The sequence below is a fragment of the Scleropages formosus genome, chromosome 16 (assembly GCF_900964775.1).
Source record: "Scleropages formosus chromosome 16, fSclFor1.1, whole genome shotgun sequence".
NCBI classification, from domain to species: Eukaryota; Metazoa; Chordata; class Actinopteri; order Osteoglossiformes; family Osteoglossidae; genus Scleropages; species Scleropages formosus.
Window position 1 is genome coordinate 21,998,247 of NC_041821.1, and position 13,653 is coordinate 22,011,899.

The 13,653-nt window shown below is 39.6% G+C and overlaps 1 protein-coding gene across 2 annotated transcripts; it reads right to left on the reverse strand.

Moving 5' to 3' along the window:
* Positions 1 to 2,398: 2,398 nt before the first annotated feature.
* Positions 2,399 to 8,588, reverse strand: tlx1 (T cell leukemia homeobox 1). Of its 2 annotated transcripts, none has more exons than XM_018750881.2 (3): positions 7,899 to 8,588; positions 5,946 to 6,162; positions 2,399 to 2,852 (listed from the first exon to the last, which is right to left on the reverse strand). In XM_018750881.2, exons 1-3 carry the CDS (start codon positions 8,386 to 8,388, stop codon positions 2,642 to 2,644), a joined length of 918 nt encoding a protein of 305 aa, XP_018606397.2. In that variant the 5' UTR covers positions 8,389 to 8,588; the 3' UTR covers positions 2,399 to 2,641. The 2 variants fall into 2 exon arrangements, with proteins under 2 accessions (XP_018606397.2, XP_018606396.2); XM_018750880.2 differs by having other exon boundaries at positions 5,946 to 6,183.
* Between the last annotated feature and the right edge of the window lie 5,065 nt (positions 8,589 to 13,653).

A 13,653-nucleotide genomic window follows, 5' to 3' on the forward strand; every position in this document is an offset into this window, starting at 1 on the left:
TTGAAGTTAACACAAAATTGTGGCAGAACACGATCAACGTGTTAAAGAAAGTTGAACGATGTCGCCACCACGTGGTCATCAGTATGTGTGCTCTTAGTTCCTTTGGAGGGATGTGTCTAAACAAATGTGAACCCATTGTGAAAACTGTGAAGAGTATTTGTTTTAACAAAACATGTGTAAAACCCCTAAGATTTTCCTCTATATGTTGTTTAAAGTTAAATATGTATTATGTATTTATTGGTTGCTTTTTTGCACAAAATACACAATCAGCCTACTCCCTTGTCCTATGGTGATAAAAAATCACTTTTTGCAATACATATTTAGCATATGTGTAATGCATATTTTGCATATTGGTGAAGTGAAGGGTACGAGATTTGTTTATTTAATTGGAAGTCATTTCGTTGTTCAAATAATACGTAATGTGCATATAAAATAAAAATAAATAGAATTAATGTGAAATAACATTATATAATAACGAAGAGCGGGGAAAGTTGATACATCTTTCATTAGTATTCATTCTTATAGTACCTAGCCTTTCTATTTTAACCCAAACAATGAATAATATTACACGTACAATATATTAATATGGATAGTTTAATGCTGATTATAGAAATGTAAAACCAATGACAAAGCAGGTACTACAGCTAAAGGAGGGCTTTGAATGTACATCCAAAGCCAGTAAATCTAACCACTATTGCTACCAGCTGCCCTCAATGTCCTTTTTATTTAACTCTTTAGATCTTTATGAAAATATTGATAGCTAACTGTTGGGTCTGGTTTTCTACATTAAAGTACTGTATCTTATAAAGTAGTATGAATAAATTTTGAATGCATTTGTAATTAAATACATTTCAAGCAAAATTATGCGTTTAAAGTTGGGAAAAGGAAATTTAACGTGACATTTGGTGTATTCTTCACAATGGTGTTTTCAGTAAACCTGATTGAGGAATGGAAGCAGTGGGCTATGAACCTTGAACAGCATCTATTTTTCTTGATTTTGTTGGGGGGAGGGGAGGGGGGAGTCTTTAAGCAGGCAGTACCTGGTCCCTGCTTCGGTTTTGGGAGTGACAAAGTTGGGAAAGTCCTTGGCAATACACCACAAACATCTAAAGTGGACGATGAAATGAAGGGCCGCATTCCTCCACTAATGGAGGAGGAGCTCCTGGCCATTCTCAGGGCACACTGCTGCACGTCTGCATCTGCTCACTGTAAGGAAACACAGCACGGCTGCTCGAAATCCCAGGGCACAGGAAAGAAAACACAGCTCACCTTATCTAGGATTTCATCCCAGGACAATATGTAACAAACCATGAAAGTCATACAAAATCATCAGCAGAAATTCTTCACGGTTGCTTGAGGACATAAAAGAGCAATGATGCATTGCAAAAGTTCACGTCTTTAACATTTTAAAAAGTTTCTTTATGCAGCGCGTACAGTGTTTGCAGTAGTTTGAGTAAATATTTTAAAACCCAGAATACTTTTTATGCAAGAATTCACATATTTACAAAAAAGATTAACGTGACTGACAGTGTTACTAAAAATGTACATGTAAAATTGTTTCAAATGTTAGTCCTCTCTTTCATTTAATCTAGTGATAGTTCTTTTGCACATTTTTATATAATACTAACATGAAATCTATCTGCTATAAGTGACTGAAAATAACTTTATGAGAATACGTGCCAAAAATGACAGGAAAAAAAAGTTTACAGGAGTGCCGATGAAATAATTTAACATTTTGGGTTCTTTCTCTTAAAATGTGTCAATTTTAACTTGCACTATAGTTTAAAATATCATGACCAGTTAACTCCAGTGAAACATTTCGTAACAAAATATATTAAAAAAATCACAGTTAAAATTATTATTCACACAAGTTAAAATAGTTTAACAAACTTAATGAAAGAACACATTTTGCATAGTTTTATGAATTAGCCTCGAAAATTTCCTTGGCTTTCTTCATATGACTAATTATGTTTGTCTCCAGAGTGAATTTCCCACTATTATACATTGTAAAATAAGCTTACAGCAGAATCCTAAAAGCCCACAATGTAAGTGCAATAAAAGCAGTAAGTGAGACATTAAATTTAATTTACTCATGACTAATAAGATACAGAAAATGATATTACAGAAATGGAAACGAATGTAAAACCTGCTTTATTGCAAGTGTTTTGGTTATACTGTACATTCTGATAAGGAGCACAGCAATTATATATTTCCTTGAGCCCATTTTCAAAGCACACTTTGCCTGGATGTACAAAATTGCAAAAATAGTTAATTTCGTAAAAACAGGGCAAAACAAATTCTGATAAAAGTTAAAGAAATGAAAAGTTACCTTTACTGGAATGTTGTTTTATGATATACAAGATCAGTGAGTCATGATAAAAGCAGAATATGATGGGCTTCTCAAGACACAAAAATGTGCCTAATATGATTTTTGGTCCTTTGTTTTGCATTTAGGTAGTATGTGGAAGGTTTTCCTGACACTGTCCTGTTTGCTGTGGTAAGTATAACTATATATAATCATATATATACGTATATATACATTTTAATGAAACGGAACTATATTTATGTATATTTCTAGTATAGTGTATACTTTACTCCTCGTGTAACGTTGCATAAGTATCACTGCACTGAAACTGATGCTCTAGTCACAAGCAGGGACCCTGTTCATTGTGCCGGGGTTATCAGTCCATGGCTGGAGGTTCTGAAGTGCCAACAGGGAGCTGTTGTTAAGGCAGATGGGGTCTGGAGTCTTTGGCTGGTCCATAGTTTTTTGAAAAGCTTCCTGCTGGAGCTGCATGAGTATTCGGTTGGCCTGCTGACGTTCAGCTTCTCGCTCCTCTGCGGTTTGCCGTCTAAGAGAAAATAACATTGAACAGACAGAAAGCCATATCAGCAACTCGACATTCTTGAGTTAGAGACCCAACTTCAGGATACTTTTTTTAACCTTAGAAGTGCAAGGTTTTTTTAATTCTAGTAAATATGTGAAAGTGCAAATAATGACTTGAACAGCAAAATAGTCAGGCCTTTATTCTGCATTTTAATATTTTTTGAACCTTTTAAGTCAGTGGAGCTAAATTTCACTAAGCATTATTTCCTTGTACGTGTGTGTGTACGATTTCAGACAAATTTTCATTTTGTTTAATTTACAAAATAACAGAGCTGAATGAAACATGCAATAAAATCACTGGCACCATAAAAATTACTCTGTGCCTGAAATAAGGGTTTTAAAAAGTATCACACATTAAATTTTGATATGCTGTATGTCTTTGCTGACACTATTGTCTAAGCCAACTTACAATGTTAGGCAACAACTTTATTATGATTGATACGCCATCATATTCTTACTGTACAGGTTTAGAGTAAGTACCTTACTCAAAGGTAATAGAGCAGGTATGTGAAATGGGACCTTCAACCCTACTGTCCACACTAACCGTGCCCCACTACGCAGAAGATGCCTGCATAATATAGACAAAAATGATGAAAAATTTAAAATGTAAAATATTTAAATGGAACATCCAGCATGATGCCTGTTGTGGGACTATAAGGCATTTTTATCTTTGTGAAAAGCCATAATTAAGTGAAATGACAACCAACTGGTGAAGAGATGTATCTTTTGAAACAGTGAACATTTGTCAGTTACAGTGCCTCCTCATGGCCAAACTGCACTTTAGTGTCCATATTAATATTTATTTACGGCCTGTACTGTATTTCTAGTAAATGTGCTCCAATAACTGAATTGATCCCCTTTATAAAGTGTGACAGAAGGGAGAAGAAGAAAGAATAAAAATATCTACGGAGTCAGCAAAATACTGCTGAGAATTATGTGCAAAGTAAATGATATTTAAACTCATAAAAATTACTTTGAAGTATTTAATATTTGTGTTATTTGTAAAACAATACATTTTTGTGTGGTTTGCCTGACATCCGCTTTCACCGTGGAATTATTTTTACGGTATGAGATTGATAGTAAAATACGGTACAGTATAGCTTAAAGTATTTAAAACCAGGACTGAGCTACAGGTGTCGAAATAATGAACTAAACTCAAAAATATCAATTTTAATATCGAAATTTATAGACATTTATTTTAAAAAGTTAAGCAAGACTGTCGCAATCTGAAAAAAAAAAAATCAGTTTGTTTTCCTTTTGCTCTCCCGCTATAACGGCCTCACCTGTTTGCTTTAAATGATGGTAAAATCGTTGGAAAACGATGTTAATGAACTTATTTAAATATGCGACTTTCTCCGTATTCCCGGCCTGGAAATAAAAATGTGCGTTTATTGAAGGGAAAAAAAAAAAAGTTTCCTAAACTGGTCCATGGGGGACGTTGTGGGGCAAAAAAAAAAATCAGAAAATAACAATACAGTAGCGACAAAAAGCGGGCCTAATGTACGAAAGTGGATATAAATGTAGCAGATGGAGACGCAATAGCCATCAGTTGTAAAATATATATTTTATATACAGCGTTCATATTTTAATGATTGTTAAAATCAGTCGGAAATATTTCGTTTTAAATTTGGTCACGTGCGGACGTGAAATGGACACGGGTGTAATATTTTACTGTAAGATACGAAGAGGGACGCAGGATACTAAGGGTACAATGATCTGTGTGTGTGTGTGTGTGTGTGTGTGTGTGTGTGTGGAGAGCGTACAGACAGTACACGTGTAGAGGGCGAGTGGGGACACAGCGAAGGGAGAGGTAAAACGCACACAGGCACACACACACAGGCACACACACACACACACACACACACACACACACGCACACTCCATAGTAAGTGAGTGAATCGGATTTCCGCGCGCGAAGTCGACACGCAGAGACGAGGTGTGGACGGAGCTGGAAAACGGGATCGGGGACAGAATCACGGAGGACGGGGGCCAGGGACGGGACGAAAGCAGGGGACTGGAACTGAAACACTGACTGGAACAGAAGTGAGGAACCAGATCAGTGAGCACGTGTCGCCAGGTAAATCGTGGTAAAGCGCTGATCAATAACAGCGATCCAGGGACGTGGTGACTTGAGCCTTTTTATTATAGCAGTTGGGTCGGGAGGGTTGATACAGTTGTACATGTACTGCGATGCATCTCGTGGACGTCTGGGATCCTGCCTTTTGGGGTTGTGACATATTAAATCGCATACATCGATATCATATATAGATATTTTTTATATCAGGCTAATGTAAAATACGACATTTTTGCACCTGTTTTAACAATAATTGAAAATATGAGCGCTTCCTTTGTTAAAAAAAATAAAATCCGTCATTGAACTCGTAATGATTCTGATATAACAATACATAAAGGTATAATGGTGCGATAGGGTTTCATTAACTTCACAGCAGCATGTTTCCGTATTAATGACATCTGTTTGGAGTAAAAATAGAGTACATAATGCAGTTCAGCAACATATTGTAACTGCAGACTGTAAGCCTGTTACATTAGATGTAAATTACATCAAGGAATCAGTTTATGTGTAACAGTTGATCGCCGTGATTTACCTGTTGCCTTTCTCAATTTTAGTCATCAGTGGGTGAAAACAGTGTTTTCTATTGATTTTAATAACGGGGGCAGAATCAATTAGCAAACAGACGCTTTCCATTCACCTTACAAAATGACAAAACGATCAAATATGCTGTCTTATTACATTGGCAATTATTATTTTATCTCTCTTAGTTACTTTATCTTACTTTATTACTTACTTGTTATTATCTTACTTATGCATCGTTGGTGTTTTACAGTGTTAGTTAATCAAGCTGACAATGACTTACCCATCTGGACATTGTTACTGTACTAATTCCGGGTAACAGCCTTGATCAAGGGCACTACAGCAGGGGTGGGATTCGAACACACAACCTTCGCACGAGGAGGCGACGGCACTAGGCAGCACGCGTTGTTACAGCAGAGAAATGGCCGTCAGTAAGTGTGAAGAGCGCTCACTCACTGCTCTCACCTCCACTTCGTCCTCCTGTTCTGGAACCACGTTTTCACCTGTCCGTCCGTCATGCGCAGCGCTTTGGCGAAGTCGGCCCTCTCTGCGGACGCCAGGTACTTCTGGCGGTGGAAGCGCTTCTCCAGCTCACATATCTGGTGTCTGCTGAAGGAGGTCCTGGGCTTCTTCCTCCTCGGAGGAGTTCGGCTCTGGTACGGGTGACCCGGGCGTCGGGTCGCTGTCAGGGGGGGCAGAGCCGCTGGACGATCAAAGGCGGAAAGAGTTTACCGTGCTGTACCTGTTTATACCGCACGGTATTGTTATTCTCTCACTTCATCGAGGGCACTAACTAAGGCAGGAATTGGGATTCGAACCAACAACCTTCGCATCGCTAGACCTTTAACAGCCCTCAACACTGCACACTTTGCTGCCCATTTACCATGTTACGGTATCTGAGTGTCAGGTCCTGCGTGGCTTTTAAATTCGAAGAGTTTCATTAAGGCATTAATTTACAGAACAGACTCGCATTGCTATGACTGGAGTTTTTATAACTGCGGTAAGAGGATCGCTCAGTGTAATATTAGAGATTATTCTTTTCGGTAACAAACTCTGTGTGTATTGTTGTTCGTTATTCGTAGTTTTGCTTTCTCTTGTTAATAATTTTACCAAAAAAATAAAAATACGTACACCGACAGTGATCGGCAGTTCATTGCAACCCTCAACGCCAAAAATAATAATTAAAATCTGTGTCTTGCCAGAATTTCAATATAACGCCCTCTTACTTATGGTACTAAACAAAAAAAACCTCTGGAACCCGTGATATTATTTGTAATTAAAGTACAATATCAGGGGCTGGTGCCTGGAAATTTCCAAAATCTATACACGATATAAACCGTATTTGCCATTTTTCCAAAAAAAAGAAAAAAAAAAGAAATCGAAAAATCGACTACAGAAATATACACAGTTTAAAATTCTTAATATTATTAATTTTTGCATTTTTTTTCCCTAAACGGCACGCAATTAACGTGCTGACAGTTATGACTGGGCGACACTTGTTCACAATGGACCAGAACTGAGCACCTACAGTTTTTTGGTCTACTTTTCTCCAAAGCGATCTGGGCTTTGTCCTCACACTACAGTTTAAACATAATGTCGAATTTAAATGAATTCGTAGAAAAATGTTAAAGGTAAATCAGCTATTATAAACAGCAGAAACGGCAACACTGCGAAATGTCTGTACATTTAATTCACTTGTCATAGTTTCTCACTCTGTTCTTAACCGCTGCTGGATTAAAAAAGGCATCATTTCACACACAAGCTGTTGCTCTTCCCTTTGGCTACGATTTTCTTCCACTAAATAGTTGTATTTGACCAAGTTTCGAGTTTAAAATCGTACAGTATTTTAACCTCGATTTTGGTTATCTGGTTACTTTAAACACTTTTATATTTTATAAACCTAAATCCTAAAATGCCAGATAAATGAATAAAAAAAAATCATCCCGATTTACACTATAATCCCCATCCTCGTACTTGCTTTTCTGCCCCTAGTTCCCTCCACATTTACTCGCCACCTACAATCCTTAATATTTCATCACTAAAAAGTGTGAAGATGAGCTGCAGCTGCTTAACGCACAAGCCCGTCTTGGGTCCAGAAGGCAAATAATTTCGCTAAATTCGGGCGCCGTAACATAGTTTGCGTGCAATGACTTTCTTCTAAAATGATGAAAACCTCGAAAGCGTCGCTCAGATCGTAAATGCAGAGTGCACGATGAAGAAGGGATGTACATGATCGTCAGTTGGAGGCAGTGAGTGTTGTTGACCCATTATAATGATTAGAATAAATGCTATTTAACCTGTCCGCAGGTATAGCCAGGTAAGTTAAACTGCAGTATTTCTCCTCCTCCTAGTCCCGCACACACTCACTCACTGCGGGTACAAAAAGGCACTTTAGCCTGGCTCTGGATCTCCTCTTACCAGAGAACCTGTCTTTCGTGTGCCTCCTATTGCTGGACATCCACGGGAAACTCAGCCCAGCCAGACTGCCCACGGTGCTCGTGTTTTCCCTGCTGCTCGGAGGCGAGCTCAGCGGTCGATGCGCTGGAACCCGGATCACTGCGCTTGGATCCGAGCCGTTCGCGTCGGCGTTCCCGTTCACGTTCACGTTCACGTTCCCGTCCGCGTTCAGGCTGTAGGAGCCCGCGAGAGGAGCGCCGGCGTCGCAGGGGCTGCAGTGGAAGCCCACGGAGGAGCTGCTGCTGTATCCAGCTGAGCCCCCCGAGCTGTAGATGTTCGCCGAGGTGCTGTAGGGGCCGCCGAAGATACATCCCAAGCCGAGGTCGGGCTCCTGGAACCTGGAGGTGGGGAACGGCAGCCCGGCCTGGTCTGCGTGGTTGAGGATCTGATAAATCCCAAAACTGATCGTGTCTGCGTGGCTCTGGTGGACGTGGGTTCCTGCGTGATCCATGATCCGAGGAGCACTCCTCCTGAGATGTGCCGGCGTGGGACAAATGGGCGAGGGGGGGAGGTGGGAAGGAGGGCTCCAAGACGCGTCCGTTGTCTTCTTCTCCTCCTGCTGTTTTTTGGAGCAGCTCGAGCGCGAGTGAGAAAGCGGAATGGGCTGGGCCACTTTGCGCGGGTCCGAGCGCAGCGAACCTGTGACACCGAGAGCGCGGATCCCATCGCAGGAGGCTCCGCGCGCGCTTGCGCCCCGTTTCCGCGGGACGCCGCGACACGTGGGGTAGAGGAGACGATCGTAATTTGGATGGAAGAAAGAAAGGAAGGAAGAAAAAGAACTTACTGTTGTGTTGTAAAGAATAAGTGATGTTTCCCCCAAGAACACTTTCATAAATCACACCACAAGAACTTTATTATAAGACAAGCAGGTCTCATGGGAGCTGTTTCCTCCAGATTTATGTGCTAGAAACCTTATTAAATTCGAATGATGTTGGCCTGTACTAACATAATGCGAGTATAAGATGTTGGACTGAACACAATTCATAAAGGAATGAAGAATGACGAAGTTGAATTACAAATATATAATGAATTTTTTTTTTTTTTTTTTAAAGTTTACTTTCTGTGCTCTTACATACGGTGCTGCTTGAAAGTATTTGAACCCCTTTGTGTCCCTGGTGTCTTTCTCATCTCACATCATAGGTGTGGAATGATCAATTCCATATGTACTAAAAAAGTAATACATAGCGCATTTGCAAAAATAAGTGAACCCCAAGTTGTATTGCTTAAACCAAGAAGGAAAGTAGAATCAGGAGTGTAAATCATCATCATTTACTCATATTCTTTAAGATTTTCTTTTAAGATTTGCCATTTAGATTTTGTACAAGAATAATGACCATCACTCGTAGGGTTCACATACTTTCTGTATTGCTCTCCGCAGAGATTAGTACCTACATCTATCCTTTTGCTTTTGTGTACCTGTCAGAATGTGATGGTGTCAGTCAATAGTTTCTTCTCGGATCTATTCGGTCCCAATAACTTGCAAATTTATGGTGAAACTTATCAACTAATCCTGCTGTCACAACAAATATTTTCCCTTTGCTAATGCCTGTATTTCTTACCGCACTATACTTAAATGATAATGCCTTTGTCGTTTTCTCTGCCAGACTGTGACCTTCGGTTTGACCATGCAGTACTTAATTTGTGCATGTTTTAATGTGTCATTTAGACCCAGAGGGACGAAAATATAGTTACAGTAATTTAAAGGTTTAACCCAGTGTCAGTATGTTAACATTGGATAAGTGTGGCACCTCACACAATGAAAGAAACAAAATAATTCACCTTTACAGCACTATCTGTATATATATAATTGCAGATGATATTTTCTTTTGCAGGTTTTTATTTTAAGTATTTTATTTCCTTAGATTTGTTCATTATAACATGTTTGATATATCATTGAAATTATATACATTGATTACATTCATTATATATATATAATCAATGTATACAAATATACATCTCATATATGAGAAATCTATATGTATATACTGTATATCTCATATATGTGAGATATATGTATATATATATACTGCTCTCTCTCTCACATACAGACACGAAAAACATTCTTTATGAAAAATATGTTCTGAATAATAGGTCATCTGTAATAAGCATTAATCACCAAATACTATAATTCATTAAAAATCAAAATCAAATTAGAAACTATAACATGTAGTTTAATTTAGATATTGTAAAAGTTGCATAGTTTCCTTAGACCTCATGATTTTTGCCTTCAGTTCTAAAAAAATCATTATTATTCAATATCAGTATAATTTATAATTATATGAATATTATTATGACCAGGAGGTTTTTTTGGAAATGGGTGAAACGACTTGTATTATAACTTCATTCAAACAGCTACGAACAAGTTCAGTTTCTTGCTGAAGAAAAGTTGGACAGTGATTGGTAATGCCACCTTCTTCACAGTCCTGAACTGATTTTTTTGAGATCAATATCTACAAAACAGATATTTTGGAATTCATCTTAAAACTCGTTTTTTTTTTGTTTTTCATTCTGACTTTCCTTGCTTCTCCTCAACACCGCATCATTTTCTGTGTTCGGACATCGTCCGCTTCCATGTTCAGTTTAAAGGAGGCGTTATTGTGAATCTTGAGAAATGTCCTTCTTCCTGCAGTCATGTGGAATCCTTCATTTCCCAGCAGAGGGCTTGTCCTTTTGACGACAACAGGCTACTTTGCTCCATTGCCATGGGAGCTGCAGGGTCACAGTCTCAAATGTGTGCACGCTCTGTCATCGGTATTTTATTTTTGGCAGACAACAGGGACAAATCCACTCCCATTCCCCATGCTGGCAGCATGAGCCCAGCTGGGAGATGTTGCAGTCATTGAGACAGATGGGCACGTCCCACCAGCTTCTGGCCATTTGCGTAAATCACCATAAATTCTCAAAGCGGAATGAAGCCTTCACCCTTATGAGTTGATATACAGTAATTACGGAGACAGGTCCTTGATGGGCTCAGTTGGAATCTGCTATTTCACAAAGCAACCCAAGTTCTATCATAAATCTCCTTGCATGTTTCACAGGGTTTACAGAAATATCCCCTTGAATTCAAATAGTTTGACCAAGTGCACCTCCGGTCTCGGATGGAGAGCACGTTGCGTGATAACGGGGTTTCTTCCTCAGAAGTGTTTTTCGCACAGATCTGTCCGTTTTAAAACAGCTCATGAGAAGCATCTAACTTCAAGCTGAAATACAGTTTTCTGGAAGAAAACATTGAATCATGTGTCCATTGTTACTTATTTTGTATCCAACCGCTTCTTGCTCTCTTTTTTTTAAAGAGCATAAAAAAACTCTGTAAAGCACCTTGGTTCATTTTTAAAAAACAGCACAGAAGCAAAAAGAGACCATAAGCCTACTAAACAAACATGCAATTAGTAAGGGTTACAATGAAATGAAGCCTTTAAATTAATCATAATGGTGGCTACATATATGAAGAATTACTTTACTACAATGAGATATACGATCGCATTAATCTAAGGGTTCCACCTTGTATGTTCTCATTTGTCTTAATTCATTATTTGTTACTTTTCCGTAGCAGCAGGGATTTTATTTGAATGCAAAAAAAAAAAAAAAATGTGATTCTAAGTGCTATTCATACATGGTCATATTTGTAATAAATTGAGCTAATAACTGTGGGCTAGTAGCCATCACTGGAATGTGTAGTTAAACATTTGAAAAATTACATTAATATAAGTAGCTTGGAAGAAGTGCGCTGGAGAAGGAGCGTGGAGGAACGTAGTCTGAGGACTGAAGAACAATCTCTTTCTACGCCCTGCTTAACAGTGGGTGATTTGGGGAAGCGCTTGTAAGCTTATTGCTGTGGAAGAGAGCAGGAGCGCATTATTACCGCACTGCAAGGTTTCTGCCCTCATGTAAAAAGTGTGTACCGAGGAGTAGACGAGCTGCCGCTTTCTGGATGAGTCGGTGGCTCAGATTTTGCACTTGGCTCTTCCCATCATGTGTGACTTGAATCCAGCTGTATGTTGGAAAGCCTGAACTGCTGCTCCTAAGTGGTCTTGATCTAAATGAACCTGGGAAAATCTGCCAGTTATTAAAAAGTATTGCGAGTCAAGTCACTGATGTAGTAAATAAAGCATCGCGCTTGCTTAAAAATATTGAAACCTTTACACACACATTTTCAGAACCGCTTGTCCCATACAGGGTCACGGGGAACCGGAGCCTACCCGGCAACACAGGGCATAAGACCGGAGGGGGAGGGGACACACCCAGGACGGGACGCCAGTCCGTCGCAAGGCACCCCAAGCGGGACTCGAACCCCAGACCCACCGGAGAGGAGGACTGTGGTCCAACCCACTGCGCCACCGCACCCCCTATAATTGTAAAAAAAAAATGGATGAAAATCTGAAATTACTTGAATTGCTTAATTCATTCTTACTGCTAACGAGTAAGGATTAAGAATTTTTAATGAGCCAACGAAAAGACAAAGTAGCAAGCGGTAAACATGAAGCTTCAGAATATTACATAAATAATCCATATCAAGTATGTAAAGTAATATATATTTATTGAATATACTTTTATGTAAGGTATTATTTTAAAGTTTTGATTCACTTTGAGAAAAACAGGATAGAGAGGCCTTATTAGTGTTAGGGCTCAGAGCCTATCCCAAAGCACAGGGTGTGAGAGTGGGTACACCTGACCATCATAGGGCAATCTCACACACACACACACACACACACACACACACACACACACACACAAAATGTTTATGTTTACATTATTTCATTTAGCAGACATTTTTCTCCAGAGTGACTTCCAATGAACTTTATTGCAGTGTTATCAGCCCACACACCTTATTCACTGCGGTGATTTACACTGCTAGATATACTACTTACACTGGGTCACTCATCCATACATCAGTGGAACACACACACACTCTCTGTCACTCACACACTATGGGTGAACCTGAACAGCATGTCTTTGGACTGTGGGGGGAAGCCAGAGCACCCAGAGGGAATCCACACAGACAGGTGTAGAACAAGTAAACTCCACACAGCCTGGAGAGGGATCAAACCCACAACCCCTCACACCACCCAGGCGCTGTGAGACAGCAGTGCTACTCGCTGTGCCACCACGAAGGATAACTTAGAATCACACATTCACGTGAAATACACTTCTTTGGACTGCGAGAGGAAACCAGAGCACTTGGAGGAAACCCACGTAAACACAGGGAGAAAAAAACATCGTACAGACTGAAGCAGACTCGAACCTGCCTCAGATCCAGCAGCTCATAACCCGTGAGGCACCTGGGCGACATGTGGCACCAACCCCCATGGAAAGAAATAGAGCGAATTGAATTCTGTCTTTGGATTTCTGCTAATCTAAATCATTATATAGTCTTGTAGAAACTGCTCAGTCTGATCATTTTAACAAATGTCCCAATGAAGTGGAGCAGCACGGACTGTAAACTGCAGAAAAGTCAAGAACAAATGCAGATACGAGGAACGCCATGAACAATTTCAGACCACAGTTGTGCTTCTGCTCACAACAGCTGGACCTGTATGGAGTATCCTTCAGAAGGAAGTGGATCAGCATAACATTTCTCCAGGAAACAAGTCTACTGGCCTTTGACTTTCCTCACCATAAAGAAACATTAAGTGCTGGTACCTCACAGCTTCTGGGCTGTGGGCTCAGATGTGGGATTGAATTTGTCTGTCTGTGAGGACCTAGGACGTTCTCCACG